This window comes from Stegostoma tigrinum, chromosome 8 (assembly GCF_030684315.1).
Source record: "Stegostoma tigrinum isolate sSteTig4 chromosome 8, sSteTig4.hap1, whole genome shotgun sequence".
Lineage (NCBI taxonomy): Eukaryota > Metazoa > Chordata > Chondrichthyes > Orectolobiformes > Stegostomatidae > Stegostoma > Stegostoma tigrinum.
Window position 1 is genome coordinate 84700339 of NC_081361.1, and position 24566 is coordinate 84724904.

The following is a 24566-nucleotide window of genomic DNA, read 5'->3' on the forward strand; positions in this document are numbered from 1 at the left end:
ACATGAGGATCAATGGTCGGCACAACATTGTGGGCTGAAGGGCCTGTTCTGTGCTGTACTGTTCTATGTTCTATGTTCTATTACAGAAAGGATGTGGAAGCATTGGAAAGGGAGCAGAGGAGATTTACCAGGATGTTACCTGTTTTGGAGGGAAGGTCTTATGAGGAAAGGCTGAGGGACTTGAGACTGTTTTCTGTAGAGAGAAGAAGGTTAAGAGGCGGCTTATTAGAAATATACAAGATGATCAGAAGATTAGATAGGGTGGACAGTGAGAGCCTTTTTCCTGGGATGGTGATGGCTAGCACGAGGGGACATAGCTTTAAATTGAGGGGTGATAGATATTGGACAGATGTCAGAGGTAGATTCTTTACTCCGAGAGTAGTCAGAGCGTGGAATCCCCTGTCTGCAACAGTAGTAGACTTTCCAAATTTAAGGGCATTTAAATGGTCATTGAATAAACATATGGATGATAATGGAATAGTGTAGGTTAGATGGGCTTCAGATCCGTTTCACATGTCGGCGTAACGTAGACGGACGAAGGGCCTATACTGTGCTGTATTGTTCTATGTTCACTGATGTCCTTTTCAGGGAAGGAAACCGCCATTCTTACTTGGTGCGTCGTACATATGACCTCACAACAGTGTGGCTCACTCATAATTGCCCTCTGAGCAATTAGGGATGGGCAATAAATGTTGGCCTCGCCAGCAACACACTCATCCCATGGATGAATTTAAAATAGCAGGCGCCAGTCTAGATTGTAGGTGTCAGGCTATTTGCTGGTGAAGCTTCGTCACCCCACTAACTGTAGTTTATTGTGTTGTTCTTTCGCATTTATATAGGCCAACACGGAATACCATCTCCATGGTATTTTCCACTGCAGTCCTTGTCCTGGTTTGGCGCTGAAAAATCGCAACCTGCCACAGACGGTGAGTTCATTTCTAAACCAGGGAACTAAGCGAACAGAATCAGATTTTGATATTGTCGAGCTTCCCTGCCTTACTGATTCCAGTGTGCTCTAATTAAGCTGGCACAGTTTACAGGAGCGTCTCTGTACACTCAGAATTGGAAACCAGCGATTATACTGCCAGCTCACTTCACCGCTGAGCTGGTGAAAGCAGACTTCAGCACTTAAATGCTGCCCCAGCAGTGTCTGTTTAACAGTAACGAGGTAGTCAGCTTTTTCCCATGACTATTAGAGACTTAAAGAAGGTGAGGCAAACTGTCTCGATTCATGATAAATTTAGTCTGAAGTGCTGAAAGTTGTCTGACCACTGATTACATTCATACTGCAAGCAATGTACAGCTTTAATGCTATAAGATCATCTTTCAGACGATTTCTCTTCAATGGCAAACTGCCAAATCCTGATGGATGGTTATATAATAGTGCACTTTGGGTGAAGGCATTCCAAAACATTGTAATTAACTATTATCAAGGATATGGATTAATTGGTACATGAGAGAGCATGTACGCAACCAAAGTTTCTCTTGATTATAGTCATGTTTTCGCTCCCTGGCCAACATCTCTGTCTCTGGCTTGCTGCAATGTTCTAGCAAAGCAAGCTGGAGGAACAACACCTTATTTTCCGCTTGGGGACCCTACAGACCTACTGACTCAATAGTGAGTTCCATAATTTCAGGGCCTAAACTCTCGCATGTCCTAGCCCCCTACCCCACACACCAGGCCTTGTTATCATATAGCCTGCCATTACACACCTCCAGCTAAATTGTTTTTGTTCTCTTGATTATAGTCATGTTTGAATTATCCGACCAAGGATACAAAGTACAAAAAAACCTACAGATTCCTAGTCCCCTTAGTAATCCAGTGGTCCTGTGTTGATAATGATAAATGCTTTGTGTTGTTAAATGATCAACCATTCAATGTGTGCTACCATGTATTCAAACTAGGTCGGGAGAAATTGGGAAAAACCTACATAAATTTGACTATGTGATCAACATTCTCCATCCATTCAGTGTGAAATAATTGTCCATGGACATATATTAAATGAAGAATGCTCTTTTTAACTGCTGCTAAATAAGGGATATAAGCCCTTTGATTGTATGCCATCTTCTCATACTCAAGATCCAAAATAAGCATTAATCATGTTTTACTCTTTTTTTTATTGATAAGACAAAAAGGAAGTCAAAGACAGTGCAAAAGATGAGAAAATGAAGGAGGAGAAAGCAGACAAATCTAGTGAGGAAACAGGAGACAAACCAAAAGAGAAAGCAGCAGAACAACCAGGAGAACAAGCAAGCAAACCAACAGAAGAAGATGCGGAGAAATCAGTAAAACAGCCGATAGCTGATGACAAACCAAAGGACAACAAAAAAATGTGTAAACTGAAGGAGAAGGAAATGCAAGAGAAGGAGAGGCTGGAGAAAGAGAAACAGAAAAAAGAGAGGCTGGAGAAAGAGAAACAAGAAAAGGAGAGGCTGGAGAAAGAGAAACAAGAAAAGGAGAGGTTGGAGAAGGAAAAACAGGAGAAAGAAAAGAAAGAGAAAGAGAAACAAGAAAGCGAAAAGCTCAACCCGGGTAATGTTTCGATCTTAAAAGTAACATCTTCAGTTGGACTCATGTTTTCCTCATTCCTAATTCTCTTTTCCAGATACTGAAGCAAATGCTATGTCCATTTCTTGTTATCTATTGGCAGTGACAGCAGCAATGGCAGGAAATCCCTTTTATGAGAAGGAGCCATCAAATCTGTCTCTGGGAGTCTCTATTCAGAACCTAGTGAAGGTTTTCACAGAGGGGCAGAAGCCAGCTGTGGATGGACTGAACATTAACTTCTTTGAAGGCCAGATCACTTCCTTTTTGGGTCACAATGGAGCTGGAAAGACAACAACAATGTAAGAGATGACGTTCCTTTGCTACCACAAAATAATTGTCAGCCGTAAGAACAAGCTACATTCATGAAGTTCTTTTCGGCTCCTTCCCATGTTGAAGGTGGCAAGAACAACATGGATGGTGGCTACCTGTATTTTGGAAATAATTAACAGGTTTCTCGGCTTAGAGTACAGTTTCCTGGTGACCATATGTATGTTTCATCCAAATCACTGCAAACTAAAATAAAGGGAGATAGGGAACAGAAAGGTAAATTGAGTCTTTGGAATTTCTTGCCACAGAGAGCTATGGTGGCAAAGACCTTGTGTGTATTTAAGGCTGAGATAGATTTCCTGATCAGTCAGGGCATCAAGGGTTACAGGGAAAGGACAGGAAAATGGACATGAGCAATGTTGGGTCAGCCGTGATCCTATTGAATGGTGGAGCAAGCTTGAGAGGCTGGATGGCCTACTCTTCTATTCCTGTTTCTTATGATTATAAACAGAGGAGTAAGAGAGCAAGTCAGATGAAATGCATAAAGAAAAGTGAAAGAAAGTTAATTTTTGCTGTTGGAGGTGAATGTTTATTTTGTGGCTTATTGGAAGGGATTTTATTTTGTTCATTTGTACCAAGTGCCTCAGTTGTCAGCACCCTCTGCTGAAGACTTCATGCATCTATTTGTTACGTAACCATAATCACATGATTTTGAGAAGATTTGTAGCTCAGGCTGAGGTTCTGGATGTGAGTTTGCTCGCTGAGCTGGAAGGTTAGTTTTCAGACGTTTCGTCACCATTCTAGGTAACATCATCAGTGAGCCTCCGACGAAGCGCTGGTGTTATGTCCTGCTTTCTATTTATCTGTTTAGGTTTCCTTGGGTTGGTGAAGTCATTTCCTGTTCTTTTTCTCAGGGGATGGTAGATTGGCTCCTAATCAATGTGTTGGTTGATGGAGTTCCGGTTGGAATGCCATGCTTCTAGGAATTCTCGTGCATGTCTCTGCTTGGCTTGTCCTAGGATGGATGTGTTGTCCCAATCAAAGTGGTGTCCTTCCTTATCTGTATGTAAGGATACAAGTGATAGTGGGTCATGTCGTTTTGTGGCTAGTTGATGTTCATGTATCCTGGTGGCTAGCTTCCTGCCAGTTTGTCCAATGTAGTGTTTGTCACAGTTCTTGCAAGGTATTTTGTAGATGACGTTTGTTTTATTTGTTGTCTGTATAGGGTCTTTTAAGTTCATTAGCTGCTGTTTTAGTGTGTTGGTGGGTTTGTGGGCTACCCCGATGCCAAGGGGTCCAAGTAGTCTGGCAGTCATTTCGGAAATGTCTTTGATGTAGGGGAGCATGGTTACGGTTTCTGAGCCCGTTTTGTCTGTTTGTTTGGGTTTGTTGCTGAGAAATCAGCGGACTGTGTTCATAGGGTACCCGTTCTTTTTGAATACGCTGTATAGGTGATTTTCCTCTGCTCTGCGTAGTTCCTCTGTGCTGCAGTGTGTGGTGGCTTGTTGGAATAATGTTCTAATGCAGCTTCGGTTGTGGGTGTTGGGATGGTTGCTCCTGTAGTTCAGTATTTGTATCGTATCCTTACATACAGATAAGGAAGGACACCACTTTGATTGGGACAACACATCCATCCTAGGACAAGCCAAGCAGAGACATGCACGAGAATTCCTAGAAGCATGGCATTCCAACCGGAACTCCATCAACAAACACATTGACTTGGAGCCAATCTACCATCCCCTGAGAAAAAGAACAGGAAATGACATCACCAACCCAAGGAAACCTAACCAGATAAATAGAAAGCGGGACATAACACCAGCGCTTCGTCGGAGGCTCACTGATGATGTTACCTAGAATGGTGACGAAACGTTTGAAAACTAACCTTTCAGCTCAGCGAGCAAACTCACATCCAGAATCACATGATTGTTATGTGAACTGCGGAAAGTTAAGCATTACACACGTGGAAGTTCACTGAACGAGAATAATAGCTGCTGTTAATCAGACCATAGTGCAGATCCTTGGAAACACACAGTGTTGCTGTTGCTGGCCATTCTCGCTTTTATAAACCCAACAAACATCAAAAACCAGCACCAACTCCAATCAATGTGAAACTGTTCAGTCCGGAAGCAAACGCTTTCTTCCTCAGAAACCAGCAGCAGAAAATTCGCAATTTCCTCAATTTCTTACCAGCACATATGCCAGATTGGACTCTGTATCAAAAGATAACAAAGAAAGCAAACTTGAGAAAGTTGAGATACGATCACAAGCTGCGGATTGTCCATTGTGAAGTATTTCCTTTTTTCCAATAAACCTGGGTGAAAGACTATAATGAGATAAATATTAACTAGAATTCTGTGCTGCACTTGGTACATCTTTGACCTTGCGATCATTGAAGTAACCTTCAGTGTTATAACAAATAGATTCTTCACAGGAATAGGTCAGCTCCAAATCCCAACAAATACACAGAAACATACATTGCCATAAGTAAAGCAAGCAGAAATTAAGACTTTGCATTTATATAATGCCTTTCACAACCTCCAAACATCCCAAAGCAATTTGGAGCCACTGAAATACTTGTAGTGTAAGCGCAGTTGTAACATCATAAACGCCCAGTAAGAGTGCGTGATTGTTCACTGGGTAAGAATCATAGAATCACTACCGTGTGGAAGCAGACCTTTCAGCCTGTCAAGTCTACACACACCCTCCAAATGGCATCCTGCCCAGACTCACCCCATCCCTGTAACCCAGAGTTTCCTATGGCCGATCCACCTAACAAGCCCTGGGAGGAAACTGGAGCACCTGTTGAAAACCCACGCAGACACAGGGAGAATGTGCAAACTCCATACAGTCGCCCAAAGTTGGATTTGAACCTGGGTCTCTGCTGCTATGAGGCAGCAACATTAACCACTGAACAATGGTGCTGCATAAATAAAAAGAAAGAGACAGGGAGACAGAAAGAATCAGAGACAGGGAGACTAGCAGAAAAACAGTTACATGGAAAGATAAATGCACGATTTTCCTTAAAATCATATTAAAGTAACTATTAAACTTTGCACTAATGTCCAGAAACGTAGGGACAGGAGGAGTTCATACAGAAGACTCACTGCTAGTGTAAGGAGTCAGCACACTCAGGAGATAAGAAAATATTTTGAATAATAATGCTGCAAACTTAATTCCCGCACAAAGAAGCAAGAAGCTTTGCTTACCTGTTAGCTGACTGTGTTAGTAAGTCATCCATCAGGATATAATCATCTGCTGTAAGATTTAGGTTCCCTTTGATAACAAATGATTTTGATCAAAACTGTGTAATTATCTTCTCTTAAAGATGTGCAAGAGTTTTCAATGTTCAAATACTAACCTGAGTTTGTAGGTCATGTGCAATCTCCAGTGTTTACTCTCACTGGTCTTCCCTTTGTATCCAATAGGTCAATGCTGATAGGCTTATTTCCACCTACATCAGGGACTGCAGTCATTAACGGCAAAGATATCCGCACAGATATTGATGCAATTCGACAGGAAATTGGTGTATGCCCCCAGCACAATATTTTATTCAACAAGTAAGTATGATCCATCTGATCAAAGTCTTTAAGATATTAACAGGAAAAGATAGGGTAAATAATGATGAGCTACTTCCACTGGTTGGGGATTCTAGAACCAGGGGGTATAGTCTAAGAATTGGGACCAGACCTTTCAGAAGTAAGGAAGCATTTCTATATTGAAATAGTGGCAGATGTTTGGAACTCTCTTCCACAAATGGCAATGTATGCTGGATCAGTTGCTAATTTTAAATCTGAGGTAGATAAATGTTTGTTAAGCAAAGATATTAAGGAATATGGGCCAAATGGAGGTATGTGGAGTTAGGCAATGATTAACTATGATCTCATTGAATGGTGGGCCTGTGAAATGTCACAAATATCTAAAGGTGGTCTCTGAAATGTCCACCTTCTTCATCAACTGAGGATTTCTCAGCACTGTGGTTGACAGAGCCCTCAGAGAGGTCTGACCCACCTCATGTACTTCAGCACTCACCCCTCCTCTTCCCTCTCACAACAGCATTGGGTGCCCCCTTGTTCTCACCTGCCATCTCACCAGCATCTATATCCATAGGATCATTCGCTTGCCATTTGCACTACCTCCAGCAGGACACATATTCCTCTCCCCTCCTTTGTCAGCCTTCTGCAAGGACAGTTCCCTCTGGGACACCCTGGTCCACTTGCCCTTCACTCCCAACAGCCTACCATGGCCCCAAAGCGCCTTCCTCTGCAATTTCAGAAGGTGTAACATTTACTTCCTCCCTCCTCACTATCCAAGGGGCCAAATGTAGCTTCCCAGTGAAGCAGCATTTTAACTGCACTTCACTCAATCTAGTCTACTGTACACGCTGCTCACAATGTGGTCTCCTCCACACTGGGGAAACAAAGCATAGACTGTGTGACCATTTTGCAGAACATCTACGTTCTGTCAGCTAAAAAGACCCTGAACTTCCAGTTGCCTGCCACTTCAACACATCACCCTGTTCCCTGGCCAATGTCTCAGACATGCTGCAGTGCTGCAACAAAGCTCATCGCAAGCTAGAAGAGCAGCACCTCATTTTCCTTCTGGGGACCCTGCAACCTTCTGGACTCAATGTTGAGTTCAACAATTTTAGGGCTTTCATTATTACTCCCATGTCTTTGCTCCAGCTCCCACGCAGCCCCGAGGCCTTGTCATCACATGGGCTGCTACCACAAACAATCCATTGCCAGCCAATAATGGTCCCCATTAGCAGCTACTGATTCTCCCAGGTTGACCTTTACTCATTCCGTCATCTATATGACTGTTTTTCTCTCTTTCTGGGCTTCATCTCCACTTATCATTTACTCCCCCCACTCCCCCACAAATACCAACCTATTCCCAGCTACTATCAGTTCTGAAGAAGGGTCTTTGGGCACGAAATGCCAACTCTGCTTTGTCTCCTCAGATGCTGCCAGATCTGCTGAGTTTTTCTAGCAATTTCTGTTTTCATCACTGAATGGTGGAACAGGCTTGTCGGGCTACGTGGCCTATTCCCATTCTTATGTTCCAATGTTCCTCATTTTTAAGCATCCCTTCTGATGATTCTGGCAATAAACAATAGAGGAGATTACTTAAGTGTCTGAGAAAAGAGGGAATTGATGCAAGTGATGAGATGGTTGGTTATGATCAAACAAAACATGTTAGTATTTTGGATCCACGTGGCATGGCCCTACTATTCCTAAAAACTAAACAAAATTCCTAAGTTTGCATTATTCTGAACAAACTGTGCCAACATTTCCTCTAATGTTTTCTGCTTTGTGTGTTGATACAAATGATAAAAATGATGTACATAAACTAGCTGCAGTTCACTTCCAACTCTGATGAGTATTCGGTTACAAATAGAGCTAGGCAATGAATGAGTGTAAGTAAAATGCTTCACTGAGTAGATGTTGATAAACAGCATGTTGCACCTTTATTAAACACTTTGATCGGTGTGAAAGGATTTTTTCCTTTGTAAAGTGACATGTTACAGCTGACACTGGGGCTAAGGATCATTAGACAAAGCCAAGTGAAATTGACCAATGTGTTTGGATTAGGCCACAACGTGCTTTTATTTCTGGGAGGTAGATATTGGTCCTTCTCCATAAGGTAAACCTCGATTAGCGTGCCAGAGGGAAAAAAAAACAAGTGGTACTTTGTGGAATGCAAGGGCTTTCTACAGGCCTGGTATCTGTCCAGGGATGTAGTTAATGTTGTTGCTGCCTACAAGGTCTGCTACACTGCCCAGGGCCTGTAGGATGATTCTGGAGAAGGATTCTGCCTGAGCCAGAGTTTCAGCTTATATCAAGATAAGCTCATTGTATCAGCCTGAGAATCTGGTTGACCGTCAGTGTGAGCCTGTGAACTGATCGGGGAATCCCTGGAATGCTGACCTGGGGAAGGTTGTGTCTTTCCCGAATAAGTTTGGAACATTGATCTTCAGTGTAATGTTTGAAGGGAACTGTGAGCAGAGTAATCGGATCTTATCTTTATCTTTGCTGTAGCCTAACGGTGGCGGAGCATATTTTATTCTACACTCAACTGAAAGGCCATACAGTGGAAGAGGCAGCAAAGCAGACAGAAGTAATGTTGGATGAGATTGGACTTCCTCACAAGAGAGATGAGCTGGCTCAAAATTTATCCGGTAATTTCAAGAATGATCAAAAGCATGCTCAAGTAGACAGGAACCATTTCAGAAGATGGAGTATCCCATTTAGCCCCGTTCTGCCATTTAATTCAATCACAAACAGACTATCTGCTCATTATCTCAGTCCTACTGTATGTAAAATTAACTGAGATATATCCTTAATTACAACAATGATTTCATTTCAAAAAGTTCTTCATTCGTGTAAAGTGCTGCAGGACACTGAGGTGCTGTTGAAATGCAAGTCTTTCCTTTTAGATCATGGCTAATCTATGCTGACTTTAATTACCCATTGTTGCTCTATGTCCCTTGATACCTTTTGCTGAGTTTTGTCTTGAAAACATAATTTTCTCCAACAAGCACATTTTTAAGGACAAGAGTTCCAAATTTCCAAAGATTTTTTCCAAGAAAAAGTGATTCCTGACTTTGTTCCAAAATGTTCTTTTCAATGTATTTCAGTCACATTCAAAAATCTGAGCAAATCCTGACATGTCATGATGCAAGTGTATAATGGTGGCATTATGTGCATCGACATCTTTGAGGTGTTTGATTGCATTACATGCTACATTGAGAATATTATCATTAATAAAACTATGTTTACAGCGAGTAAACAAACTCCACATTACGCTGCCTGCAATAGTTACAGCAACAGATTATTTCAAAAGGTGATCTGGGGTGGCATGGTGGCTCGTTGCCTCAGAGCACCAGGGACCTGGGTTCAACTCCAGCCTTGGGCAACCATCTGCATGGAGTTTGCACATTCTCCCTGCTTGTGTGTGGGTTTCTTCCGGGTGCTCTGGTTTCCTTCCACAGTCCAAAGGTGTGCAGGGTAGATGCATTGGCCATTCTAAATTGTCCATAGTGCCCAGGGGTGTCTTAGGTTAGAAATGCAGGGGTAGCGGAATAGGTTTGGGTGGGATGATCTTCAGAGGAGTGGTGTGGACTTCATGGGCCAAATGGCCTGTTTCCACACTGTAGGGATTCTATGATTCTAACTAGACAAGCATCTGAAGGGGAAATATTTCAGGGCTATAGGGAAAGGGCAGGGTAATTAGATTAGCTGCACTGTTCTTGCAGAGAGCCAATGCATCCTTGACAGGATGCATGGCACTTTTGATGTTGCAACCATTCTGTGATAATAACTTTATAATGAATCAATGACTCTACGTGTACTCTTTGCATGTGTTACTCAAGGTATTAATATTATAAAAACATGAAGTTGTTGACATGTTAAATGATTTCTCTCTGTTCCTGAACAGGTGGGATGCAGCGCAAACTATCAGTAGCCTTAGCATTCATCGGAGCAGCTAAAGTAATCGTTCTGGATGAGCCAACATCTGGAGTAGATCCCTATTCCAGACGATCCATCTGGGATCTCTTACTGAAGTACCGTGCAGGTATACTGTGCTTCCCAGATTCATTCCAATAATAAAAGTCTAATGCATGTGACTAAATTACTAGTAATGTCTGTCCACTCTGTATCCTGAAGTATGAGAATTAATCTTTCTAAAAGTTGGCAGCCAACAAATGTATTAAAGTAAGACATTCTATAATCACATGAGCAACCAATAGTCTCAACTCCTGCTGTGTTTATCAAATTCCAGTGCATTTGTGCATGTAAGGCAAGTGATATTTGAAATGAATTTGACATAACAGGACTAACTGAACCAATAAGAAAACTGGCAGAAGATATAAAAGTTTGAAAACACGTAGGAATAGATTCGAGAACAGCTTCTTCCCTGCTTTTATCAGACGACTGAATGAACGTCTCAAATGTTAATTCTGATCTCCCACTCTCTGCACTGTAACACTGTCTTCTGCACTCTGTTCTGCTACCCTGATGCACTTTGTATGGTACGATCTGCCTGTATAGCATGCAAGACATTTTCACTGTATCTCGGTGTATATGACAACAATAAATTGATCTATCAATCAAGCAAATGCACCAGCCCCTTGTAGGAAAGTCTCAAATTATCTTAAATCTGTGTTGAGGTGGGTGATTTCAGATTACATTAGCCATAAGACCTCAGAACTGGGAAGGTAAAAACTCAGCTGCTAATCAACAGCAGAAAAATGCACAATGCTGCATTGGCATCAGGAGTTAGACAGAATCAGACTTGACATGACATTCCCCGCAGCGAAATATTCACTTGAATGGTTTAGATAAAGTTCTGGATGCCATACAGACACTACACAGCACAAAATTATCACCTTCAGAAATACAAAAGACAGAAGGAACTTGGAAGGAAAGATTGATAATACTGGCTAAAGACATAACTGTATTAGAATTACATCTTTTTGAAATAGACTGTTAACCAGATTTGACGTTAATGTTGGGTCTGATAGCCTGTTGATGGCAATGCTCACAAGCTGAGTGTCAGGCTACTGCCCTGACTGTTTCACAATGCATGAATTTATATGATCAGTTCATAGCTGGCAGCTACAAGGATGCTTAAACAGAGTGAAGGTGCTCGTCACTGACAACTGAAAATCTGACACAATCTGACTCCCACTCACATTATGTTTCTGGAGATTGGGACTCGATGAATGATTGAAATCTGGAGCTGAAGCAGCTGTGCCAAGTTATCATTTCTCATACTAATCCAGTGAGTCTGATCTTGCTGCTTATTCAGATGTGGCTGTGATCACAGCCATAATATCATTTTACCAACAGGAGAACACTGAGGAACATTGTGCAGTGGGGTTCAGAAATTAAACAACAAAAGCTCAGAAACAGTTAGCAGATCAGGCAGCATCTGTGGAAAGAGAAACAGAATTAAAATGTTTCAGGTCAATTACAGCTTTTATTTTAGATTTCCAGAATTCAGAGCAATTTTGTTTTAATGGAGTCCAAAATGTGGCATTGTTGTCTAGGTTTTGAATGAGAAACTGCAGGGGTTTATCTGGGATTTTACTGAACCAGACATAGATAGGAGAGTTACTAAGATAGTGCCCAATGCATTGGTGTTTAACTTCCCATGTTACCCTGTGTTGTTTGCACAGTAATCGGCCAGTGCTGTTTGTTCACATCAGCTGTGCTCAGGAGCCACACATTCATTTCACTGAGGCCCAAGGCTTCAAGCAGGCAGCAGTCCCATCTCTCAGTGCCTGCACCATTCACCATCCCCTATCACTCTGTCAGCATCACCCCTGCAATAAGCAGTACTTGCTCAGTACCGAAGTAAGAGATTGTCCTGGATTAGCTTTCGTTGCTAATGTGAGAAGCCCCCCAAGTGATGGTGGCCATCAAACAAAGGAAACTGAGGGAGTGCTATCCTTCTGAATAAGTCAACACAGCACAATGACAATAAAAGACCGATTCAAATCAGACAGCAGCCTCACTGGGCTTTCTGCATTGGGAATATCCTTGAATTATGTTATTGAGCTAATCTCAATTATACAGTAAGGTCAGGTCGTTCTGGTACAGATACATCCATAGAGTCAGGAATGGCCGCCATATATTATTACTGAGATACAGGCTACTAGACTAGGTGGGATTGAGGTTCACAAGGAAGAGGTATTAGAAATCCTTCAGAGGGTGAAGATAGATAAGTCCCCTGGGCCGGATGGGATTTATCCTCGGATCCTCTGGGAAGCCAGGGAGGAGATTGCCGAGCCTTTGGCATTGATCTTTAACTCGTCATTATCTACAGGAATAGTGCCAGATGACTGGAGGATAGCAAATGTGGTTCTCCTATTCAAGAAAGGGAGTAGAGACAACCCTGGTAATTATAGACCAGTGAGCCTTACCTCAGTTGTTGGTAAAGTGTTGGAAAATGTTATAAGGGATAGGATTTATAATCACCTAGAAAAGTATAAATTGATTAGGGATAGTCAGCACGGTTTTGTGAAGGGAAGGTCATGCCTCACAAACCTCATTGAGTTCTTTGAGAAGGTGACCAAACAGGTAGATGAGAGTAAACCGGTTGATGTGGTGTATATGGATTTCAGCAAGGCGTTCGATAAGGTTCCCCACAATAGGCTATTGTACAAAATGTGGAGGAATGGAATTGTGGGAGATATAGCAGTTTGGATCGGAAATTGGCTTGCTGAAAGAAGACAGAGGGCGGTAGTTGATGGGAAATGTTCATCCTGGAGACCAGTTACTAGTGGTGTACCGCAAGGGTCGGTGTTGGGTCCACTGCTGTTTGTCATTTTTATAAATGACCTGGATGAGGGTGTAGAAGGATGGGTTAGTAAATTTGCAGACGACTAAGGTCGGTGGAGTTGTGGATAGTGACGAAGGATGCTGTAGGTTGCAGAGAGATTATAGCTAAGCTGCAGAGGTGGGCTGAGAGGTGGCAAATGGAGTTTAATACAGACAAGTGTGAGGTGATGCACTTTGGTAGGAGTAACCGGAAGGCAAAGTACTGGGCTAATGGTAAGATTCTTGGTAGTGTAGATGAGCAGAGAGATCTCGATGTCTATGTACACAGATCCTTGAAAGTTGCCACCCAGGTTGACAGGGCTGTTAAGAAGGCATACAGTGTTTTAGCTTTTATAAATAGAGGGATCGAGTTCTGGAACCAAGAGGTTATGGTGAAGCTGTACAAAACTCTGGTGCGGCCGCACTTGGAGTATTGTGTACAGTTCTGGTCACCGCATTGTAAGAAGGATGTGGAAGCTTTGGAAAGGGTGCAGAGGAGATTTACTAGAATGTTGCCTGGTATGGAGAGAAGGTCTTACGAGGAAAGGCTGAGGGACTTGAAGCTGTTTTCATTAGAGAGAAGAAGGTTGAGAGGTGACTTAATTGAAACATATAAAATAATCAGAGGGTTAGATAGGGTGGATAGAGAGAGCCTTTTTCCTAGGATGGTGACGGCGAGCACGAGGGGGCATAGCTTTAAATTGAGGGGTGAAAGATATAGGACAGATGTCAGAGGTAGTTTCTTTACTCAGAGAGTAGTAAGGGAATGGAACGCTTTGCCTGCAACGGTAGTAGATTCACCAACTTTAGGCACATTTAAGTCGTCATTGGATAAGCATATGGACGTACATGGAATAGTGTAGGTTAGACGGGCTTGAGATCGGTATGACAGGTCGGCACAACATCGAGGGCCAAAGGGCCTGTACTGTGCTGTAATGTTCTATGTTATCATCTTAGCTCATCTCTGTGTAGGTGTTGAGCAGTATTCAAGACCAGAGCCGGTGGCTGAACTTCATCCGGTCCATTTCACATCTACAGCCACTGTGAGTGATAGGTTTAGCTACCTCCTGGGTGCAGCCACCTGTAGTACCTGGCCACAGTCAATGCCAGCAGGTAGATACAGCAAGGGAGATGATGGAGGCACTGCGATAGACCAGATGGGCTGATTGGAATGGATCTGTTGTGGGAGGGTTTGAGATAGTAGTCTGAGCCCAGTGGTAATGTGGGCAGAAATGGTGATTGGGGCAGAGGGGGATAGATGTCAGTCAGGGAAACCCTATCATACTGAAGGAAGTGGGTCAGGGAGCAGACACATCACAGTGGTGTGATGTATTTATTAATAAGCCTGAAGGAAACATTCCTTGTCCTTGGCCACAAGCAATGCTATGAAAACACATATCTCATGGATTCAACCATTCTTAACTTCCTCTTACTTGTGAGGTTACAGCGATCTGGGAAACCAGTCAGACTGTGGTTAAAAAGACTGCATCTGAACTCTTGGATTCTGCTACAGCATGCATTCATACACCGCTTCTAACATACTAAAATTTGCCAGGAAATTTCATAGGTGCAATAGCAAATGAAACTTGATACCCAGCCGGAAAGTGAAATGGTGAAACAGGTGTCAAAAATCTAAATCAAAGAGGGTTGAGTTTGGAAAAGACAGAGACAGACAGATGCACGGATGTTTGAGATTGACATTCCAGAGTTTAGCACCAAGGCAATTGAAAATACAATTACCAGCAGCGAAGCTGTGAAAACTGGGGACATGCTACAAACATCTGAAGATGGAATTCTACCAGCTTACCCTTGAGATAGGTAACTTCACACCTCCACAGCACACACATGGAAAAAAACAACAAAGTACTGTTCACATTGCCAGCATGATTTAACTTCCATTAAAATGAATCAGTTGCAAGGGGTTTGAATTCCTGTTTCTAATATGTAAATTTGTATAAAATCATTCCTACCAGTTAGGCTTGAAAAGGTATTTTCTCCATCTTATATTTGAGGTTTCAATGAATCATAAACAGTTGCTGCTTTTGCGGGTTCTCAATGGAACCTATCCCTTTTAAGACAGACTATTGGCTGGCCAAAGAATTTTAACCATGTTCTTTCTGGTTAAAGCCTCCTCTCAGATTCTGCTGCCTGTTGGCTCTGGAGGAAGTTGGGCAACACACCAGTAATAACGTAAACTGTTGTGCTGCGGTTTCATTGTTTTAGGTTAGAGTTTTATTGCACTGGCAAGTGCAGATGTTGATCTGGTGCAACATTTAATTGCGGATTTTTGTTTTTTAAAAGCCATCCTGGGAGGCATTTCAAAATCTTGATTCTGAAGTTGAAACCCAGCTTCGGTCAGTAGCTCTCATTGAGTATGGCAGCAATTTTTGATGATTTTTTTTTAAGAACCTCAATATTCCAGCAAATGGTTTTCAATTTCACTGTATGCTAGTTACCAGCAGACTGTCAGTCTCTTGCAGTCCAGGAATGTAAGAAATAACAAAGAGAAGTTGTGTCCTCCTGTAGTTCTGAGCATATGCAGTAATGAGACTCAGTAAATGAATAAAACAAGAGCTGGAACATAATGTTTCAATAGTGTCACCTCACTCATTGAACTGTACTGTGATGTGATCCAAGGAAAGTTCCAGGTTAATGTTCACATCGCACAGAGCTAAGAATGCAGTAATGCTGCTGATAGTTAAAACCTGTGTGAGCCAGTTAGGTTTGACCTAAAGTCTTTATGCATATGCTAGATTGGCTGAGGTTTGCTCTTAGTAAGGAAGCCTTGACTAGGGGTGGGGCAAGGTTGGTAGGAGTGCGGAGGAATTTTTTGTTGCGATCCCTGCTAGAAAGGTCTGTGAAAAAAAATGCTGCCTTCCAGAGAGGAGATGCTTGTATTGCCAACATTATATCTTACAAATTGAGAGGAATCCTGAGGGTGTTTCTTCCACAGCTTGCTGCTGCTTTGCATACCAGTCTTGGGCTAAAATGTGCATGCAGACTCAGGGACCATGTAACCTCTCAGCCATGTTGATGAGGGTCAAGCTGTGGATGTGGTGTATATGGACTTCAGTAAGGCATTTGATAAGGTTCCCCATGGAAGGCTCATTCAGAAGGTCAGGAGGAATGGGATACAGGGGAACTTAGCTGCTTGGATACAGAATTGGCTGGCCAACAGAAGACAGCGAGTGGTAGTAGAAGGAAAATATTCTGCCTGGAAGTCAGTGGTGAGTGGGGTTCCACAGGGCTCTGTCCTTGGGCCTCTACTGTTTGTAATTTTTATTAATGACTTGGACGAGGGAATTGAAGGATGGGTCAGCAAGTTTGCAGACGACACAAAGGTCGGAGGTGTCGTTGACAGTGTAGAGGGCTGTTGTAGGCTGCAGCGGGACATTGACAGGATGCAGAGATGGGCTGAGAGGTGGCAGATGGAGTTCAACCTGGATAAATGCGAGGTGATGCATTTTGGAAGGTCGAATTTGAAAGCTGAGTACAGGATTAAGGATAGGATTCTTGGCAGCGTGGAGGAACAGAGGGATCTTGGTGTGCAGATACATAGATCCCTTAAAATGGCCACCCAAGTGGACAGGGTTGTTAAGAAAGCATATGGTGTTTTGGCTTTCATTAACAGGGGGATTGAGTTTAAGAGTCGTGAGATCTTGTTGCAGCTCTATAAAACTTTGGTTAGACCGCACTTGGAATACTGCGTCCAGTTCTGGGCGCCCTATTATAGGAAAGATGTGGATGCTTTGGAGAGGGTTCAGAGGAGGTTTACCAGGATGCTGCCTGGACTGGAGGGCTTATCTTATGAAGAGAGGTTGACTGAGCTCGGTCTCTTTTCATTGGAGAAAAGGAGGAGGAGAGGGGACCTAATTGAGGTATACAAGATAATGAGAGGCATAGATAGAGTCGATAGCCAGAGACTATTTCCCAGGGCAGAAATGGCTAGCACGAGGGGTCATAGTTTTAAGCTGGTTGGTGGAAAGTATAGAGGGGATGTCAGAGGCAGGTTCTTTACGCAGAGAGTTGTGAGAGCATGGAATGCGTTGCCAGCAGCAGTTGTGGAAGCAAGGTCATTGGGGTCATTTAAGAGACTGCTGGACATGCATATGGTCACAGAAATTTGAGGGTGCATCCATGAGGATCAATGGTCGGCACAACATTGTGGGCTGAAGGGCCTGTTCTGTGCTGTACTGTTCTATGTTCTATGTTCTATAACACAGATTTCTCTGCAGTGATTCGTAACTTAATGTGTAAGGACACTTGGAACCAAATCACCACCAAAAGAACCTCAGGGCAGAACATGCTGATACGAGACCTTCCAACCCACCTTTACTTTTGGCAACATGTGCACATACCTACACCAGTAAACAAAGAGTAATTAAACACTTTTCATCATACAGGATAATGACAGCCCAAAGCTTTAGAAGGCCTGAGTCCAGCAAATGTGTTGCACATCCAGTCTGATAGAGATTATACTTCTCTCAAATCTTCCTTAGCTTGACACGGTCTCAAGCATCGTGTTACAGGCATTTATTTTGGCTTTGAGACGATCAAACGAAACATGTAATTCATTCCAAGCATGAACTAATGTGGTGTTACAGGCAAAACGTTATCAAAATTGATTCTCGTTCGATGAAACATTGGCTGAAGGCTCCCTCTAGTGGACAGTATTGATTAATGATAGACTAAGATAAACGTCTATGTTCTCACACTTAGGAAGAACCATCATTCTCTCCACTCACCACATGGATGAAGCAGATCTTCTTGGTGACCGGATCGCAATCATTTCTCAGGGAAAGCTGCAGTGTTGTGGCTCCTCTTTGTTCCTGAAGAATTGTTTTGGTTCTGGTTTCTATCTGACCCTGGTTCGCAGGATGAAGAAGGCACAGCGAAGGAAACAAGGTGCTATGGTAAGGTTAATGCATCTGCATCTTACTGTGCACGGACAGGAGGGACCAGGTGCTCTGTGTTTGCGTAGAAGCCACCTGACAGATTCTTCGGCTGTAAAATCAGATCAAAGGCTTTATTTGTGAACAAATTGTTGAAAATCTGCCTTCATCTTTGATGTACTTGCCGCGGAATTCAGTTTCCTTGGCTAGTAAGTATAAGCAAGGCATACACTATCCATGAACTGTTGTGGAATGGTGAATATCATCCTGGGTTCAAGGCCCACTCCAGGAGCCGATGAGCAAGCCTGAGAAGGTGTGTTAATGATGTGCCCAGCAGGTTAAGTACTAGCTTGAGCCACATGCAAATTGTAGTTAGTAAGAGTGAGAGAAGTATCCTAGTCAGCCACATTTTGGCAAGAGTCCATAGCCCAGAATATAACTTTATATATAAGTACACGTTGTCGCAGCAGCTAGAACTGACTGCATGGACTATAATATCATCACCCACTGCCGACTTGTTGCATGAACAGTGTTGCTTTAAACAGCATTGCACGAATGAAGCAGGAAATTACACAAAAAGCGTACTCAGAGGAAGCATTTCTGCAGAAACAATACAGCTTAGGGAAGCAGAATTTTTAAAAAAAGATCAAAGGTCTCTTCTGTGCAAATTAAACCCATCTTCTAGATCTGCTCGTGTAGTTAGAAAGCTTTTTATTTGCTGTTTGTGGTGGCTAGCATTTCATCTGATCTCTGTTTTTCTTTTACTCACAAATCTACCACAGCCAACATGCACCTGTGGAACAGGGTGTTGCTGTTCCTGCTCCAACTGTTCTCCTATTGATGAAACCCTACCAGAAGAGGAAATAGACGGTGAGGTTTGCATTTTCTGCCTCGCTTTTATCAGTGTTGCTCGAGTACTGTTCAACCATAAGAACTTTGGTCCAATCTTTCCTCCCTGCTTGTATTACAGCTGAACTTTGGGCTCATTTTGAGCCTCATTGCTCAGCATCTCAACTCGTCTCAGCTGCTCTCAATCTAAAACTGGATAAATCCGAACTGCTGGCTAACACGAAAACGTTCTGAAGTATTTCTATTGCCTCGACTCCCAAGAAATGGCACTGGTCAAGTAATTATGGCATGCAGCAAGCATGTAATGGCATTTCTGTTACGTCACTTGTTCTAATCTTTCCTACCTTCATCCTTGTTATTTCCTAACCCTCATTACAGGCTTTCTCTTCTGTGTTGACAGGAAGAAAAGCTGTTTAACAACGTTCAAAAGGTTAGATCCACAGAGTCAGCCAGCAGGAAGCATGCTTGGGTTAGCAAATGCAGCTCAACAGTTTCAATGAAGTTCTGACTCAGTGGGAGTTCACATTACTAAAGTGTTGTTTACTGAACATCAGCTCCCGTTTTTTGTTGTTGATTCTATTATAACAAGGATAGTCCAGAAATACATCTTTTCAATATTACTTCCAAAAGCTTAATACGAATTGGATGCCTATGTTGTTTGTTGTCTGCTATTTTAACTCATTCATGAGAAAAGGATAAACACTTGTGCTAAAATTGTAATCTTTATGAAATCTTATTTGAGCATGTTTATCATTTTGTAAGAATAAGAACTTTTGCAAAACTCACTCCTCAGCCTTCTTTATTTGGTTACTCACTCATGGGATGTGGGTGTCATTGGCTGGATGAGGATTCATTACCCATCCTTACTTGACCTTGAGAAGATGGTGGTAAGCTGCTTTCTTGAACCGCTGCAGACCATGCACTGTGAAGACACCTCCACTGTGCTATTAGGAAAGGAATTCCAGAATTTTGACACAGTGACACTGAAGGAACAGCTGTATATTTCCAAGTCAAGATGGTGAGTGACTTGGAGAGGAACTTTCAGGGGGCAGTGTTCCCATGTATCTGATGCCCTTGTCCTTCCATGTGGAAATGACTGTGGGTTTGGAAGGATTTATTCAAATGGTAGCAGAAGGGTTGACAGTTTTACATCTCATCCCGAAGGCAGCTCCTCTGACAGTGCGGAACTCTCCCAGTACCGTATTGGAGTGTCAAACTGGATTTTTGTGCTAAAGCACTGGAGTGGGACTAGAACTCTGATCTTTCTGACTCAGGACTGAGATGGCTTACTGAGCCATAGCTGAAACCATTTGTATATTATTGTTGCATATATATTATGATTCTTGCTGAAAGCATTATATGCCATACCCATGACTATATGAGATACTGATGTGCTTTCAATCTGAATTGATCATGAGAATGGATTGCCCTGTTTGTATAAAGATTGTAGTAAACTTGTAAAGAATGGCCTTTCACAGGGGTCTTTGTGATCCTCTCTCATGCAGGTGATGTAGATACTTTGACAAATCTCATCAAACATCATGTTCCTGATGCCAAGTTGATGGAAAATGTTGGTCAAGAGCTTTACTATCTGCTGCCCAGTAAAGATTTCAAACATAGGGCCTACGCTAGCTTGTTCCGGGAAATCGAGGAGACTCTGCAAGATTTAGGCCTCAGCAGCTTTGGGGTGTCTGACACTTCACTGGAGGAGGTAAGACTGACAATTACTTATAATAAGGACTGCCCTTTTTATCAATTCCTTGGAATTTTTCATTAGAAGTAACAAAATATGACAGTCAAGAAATATCAGAGATAATGGGAACTGCAGATGCTGGAGAATTCCAAGATAATAAAATGTGAGGCTGGATGAACACAGCAGGCCAAGCAGCATCTCAGGAGCACAAAAGCTGACGTTTCGGGCCTAGACCCTTCATCAGAGAGCTCTCTGATGAAGGGTCTAGGCCCGAAACGTCAGCTTTTGTGCTCCTGAGATGCTGCTTGGCCTGCTGTGTTCATCCAGCCTCACATTTTACAGTCAAGAAATATGGTCACTTGTTAAGTATGTTATTTACATAGAGACTCCACACCACATTGCCAGAACTTTACATGAAGGCTGTGGTTCCGAGCCAGCCTCCCCTTGACCACTTCTCCACTTACAATGGTCAGCATTAATTAGTTTGAGGTGGGACTTCTATTTGACTGATCAGCAGTCCCACCAGGAGTGCTGGCCATGGCTGGAATTGCAGGGTTTCAGTTCTCAAAGAAGAGAAGCCATGGACCTGGGCTTGAAGGCAAGTCCCAGGCTTTAGCCAGCATCAGGCTGACAGGCATCAGCAAAGGGGCTGGGGGGCCAAGGGGGATGGTGCCAGATTCGTCAGGGCTTTGGTAGAAATGCTGGGGTTTCGGGATCGAGGGAGTACAGGGGTACCTGAACCAAACACCTCCAACCATCCTGGCCACAAGACTGCATGCTTTTGGGCCATTAGTTGGCCAATTAGGGGTCTCCAATGGCACAAGGGTAAGTTGACTGTGGCAGCAGGTAGGCTACATAGGCACAGCTGTCTTGGCATCCTATTTTACACCACCTTCCCCTACCCCTCATGTGCCAACCTACCTCGGTTGGGTTTGTAGAATTCCAGTCAGTGTATGGCCCACAAACATATCACACATCTGTGTAAACCCCATTCTGTGTGGTTTTAACAAGGAGGTTACTTTGTTAACAGTAAACTGATTATTGTCTCTGTGAGTACAGTGGAGAAGGGAATTCTGTATCGGCATGATCAGTAGTGTGCAGCAAGCATGTAATGGCATATTCTGCAATGACCTTAAAGGTAAGAATCCACAATAACTAGAAACTGAATGTCCAAATGTACTGGATACCTGCCTGCATTCCTTGCTGTGACATTGCTGATGAGCGTCTTCCTTTAATCTAGTATCAGCAAAAAATTTTCCTGGGTGAAAAGTCTGAGGGGCGTCAGCCGCTTGTAACTCAATTCTGTCCTTTGCTCATTTCTAGATATTTCTAAAGGCAACTGAAGATCCCGTGCCTGGAACAGGTAAACAAGCAAATCTGAAAACTCGGAAACCTGTGGGTCATATGAAACATTTTGGGGTAGGGCATGTGCTTTTGGTAAAATTGACGTGCTGATAAATAATGAACAAACTTGCATTTACAGAGCAGTTTTCACAACCTCAGGACCAATATTCCTTCTAAAGGTGTGACTGTGCAGAAACTCTAATGTTCCCTTGCAGGCTGCATGCAAGCCGATGCAAAGAAAATGTAAATGGGTCCATACACTTTCAAAAAAAAATCACATGCAAACCTTTAAGGGTTATCAGAGATAACACTGCTAAGGGCCTCCTAAGTGCTTCACAGTTATGCACTTTTGAAGAGTATTCATTGTTGCAAAATTGGAAAAGCAAAACAAAAAGACCAAGCAATTATCAGGGAAATGCGTTAAGTAAATGCCAGCCAGCCCATTCCATGCTCTTCTTCAAACAGAATCATGAAGTCACTTTTGTCCACACGAGAGAGCAAGCAGTTTGGATTTAATGTTTAACCTGAAATAAGGTACCTCTGACAATGCAGTACTCCTTCAGCATTGTATCAAAGTTTCTGCAAAAAATGTGCTCAAGCCCCTGGAATGCGACTTGAACCCTTTACCTTTATCTTCAGTGTGAGAGTGGGTCAGGTCCAATACCTTGCTGTGATTATAATAACCGTATGCTGATTGTATATTCTCCTTTGACAGTGAGGCTCAAACTTACAGATATATTCAGTACTCTTGAGTTCTTTGCCTGAAGGCAGGTCCAACCCAAGACACTACAATCTCCATCACAGGGTCCTGAATCCACTGCAGCTGAAATGGGGATCAAACCCTGTGCTGTTGGCACCAGTCTGAGCCAATGGAGCCAACCAACACTCACCCAAAGGACTCTGAATCGATGTGGAAACATGCACTTTTATTTGACCATTGTAGCCTGGAGCTAATGATGGTAGAGCCTGTAATTTATTTCCAGGACATGGTTGATCTCCTGTGCTTATGTTGGAAGGATTGACAAGTTGAAACCCAGCCTCTTTGGCTGTGTTATGACATACCCAATTTGGCCACCAATCCTGGAGAGTTGAATCCAGAGTTTCTGGCAGAGACATAACCCACTGTGCCACAAGATCTTCGACTTATTCAATATGGTCAAGTCCTAGTGAGGCAATCTTACAATTTCACACAGGTAGAAAATAGGCATTCTTTTTCACTGTTAATTAGGCTCTAATTAATGAAATAAAGGCTCTGCATGATCCCAAAGCTATTTGGACACTATTTATGTTTTGCACAGGAAATAGTTAGGAACACGCTATGGTTTTCCTTTTGATAATGTTCTATGACGTTAATTGTTTCCCAGGTGATTACAGGATAGTAAACATAACTGAAATCTACAGTTTAATACATGTCTTTGAATCAGTTCTAACCATCAATAGTTCTGGATATTATTCACAACAAGCTGAACTTATAACAGAGCACTTTTAGGGTACAAATCAACCATTAAATTGGGAAGGTTAAGAGAAGCTTGCTGATTGATTTATATGGGCGGTCTGTTTGCTTTGCACAAATAACATCCCACCCTTAGCCTCACTGTTTCTTTCAGCAATTTTCTGGTTTTGCACGTTAATTACTCATTGAGCTCATCCCAGCAAGTTAACTCTGCTAATTGGCAGCGTAGGTACTTTTTAGTGACATGGTAATAGTTACTGCAGTGCCAAGCAACTTCTTTGCCTCAGAACTTGGAAAAAACAACTTATGGAGTCTCCTTAATTAAGACAAATTACAAAACTTGGAAATGGAGCATTAAAAATCAATTGCTTGTTGCTTTCCCTTTTTTTAGTTCAATCCTTCTTTTGATCTCTTCCTTGCTTCCTTGAATTTAGTGTGTATCTAAGCAGTTCTGCTTCTAAGTTATTTCTGTACATGGAGGTCAGTTGGCTGGATGGCTGGTTTGCAATTCAGAGTGACTTCAACAGCACGGGTTCATTTCCCACACTGGTTGAGGTTACTATGAAGGTCCTGACTTCTCAAACTCATCTGAGCCATGGTAGCCCTCAGGTTAATATCAACACTAGCTGCCGCTCTAATGATAGAGCAGCCCTATGGTCCTCTGGGACTACGGTAACTACCATCGTTTTATTAATCCTTCAATGTCATTGAAGAAGAAAATACATCCAGATTCTGATGCCCCATTTCCCTTGTCACTATGCCCAGTGGTTTACACTGATTTTAAACTGACTTAATATGTCCAACTATGGGGATTTCACAAGATAGTTTCTCCAGCTGCCCTAATGCATAAACTTGACCATAATTCAAGGTTCGTTCAAGTGACCAGTAACTTCATATGTCACTGTTCTTTTCTTTGTTAATCATGCTGTTTGCAAAGGCTGTGTGCTGCTAAGAAAGTCAGAAGCAGGCCTTAATGATGAACACAAGGCAACAGTTGTCAGCATTGACCCTAACAACAGTGAGCATAAAAGAACATTCTAATCATTCAATCTCTTAATTCTACAATAGGACATACGATTCCACACCCATGGTTTGGTGAGAACATAACACTAACATTGTCCAAAAATATTTATCTTGAATGATCCCTTCTTTCAATATCCAATTTTAATTGCAGACTGCAAACGTCTGTAGATGT

General features: G+C 42.5%; 1 protein-coding gene across 4 annotated transcripts in view; it reads left to right on the plus strand.

The window, feature by feature from the left end:
• abca4b (ATP-binding cassette, sub-family A (ABC1), member 4b) overlaps positions 1 to 24566 on the plus strand; it is a 156406-nt gene that overhangs the window by 72432 nt on the left and 59408 nt on the right. For all 4 annotated transcript variants that reach the window (XM_059648065.1, XM_059648068.1, XM_059648067.1 and 1 more), the window contains 10 exons: positions 840 to 926; positions 2129 to 2533; positions 2652 to 2847; positions 6241 to 6372; positions 8854 to 8993; positions 10253 to 10390; positions 17860 to 18053; positions 18815 to 18902; positions 20387 to 20592; positions 21898 to 21937. In XM_059648065.1, coding sequence (XP_059504048.1) covers positions 840 to 926; positions 2129 to 2533; positions 2652 to 2847; positions 6241 to 6372; positions 8854 to 8993; positions 10253 to 10390; positions 17860 to 18053; positions 18815 to 18902; positions 20387 to 20592; positions 21898 to 21937 — 1626 coding nt within the window. The remainder of the gene's footprint in view (positions 1 to 839; positions 927 to 2128; positions 2534 to 2651; positions 2848 to 6240; positions 6373 to 8853; positions 8994 to 10252; positions 10391 to 17859; positions 18054 to 18814; positions 18903 to 20386; positions 20593 to 21897; positions 21938 to 24566) is intronic.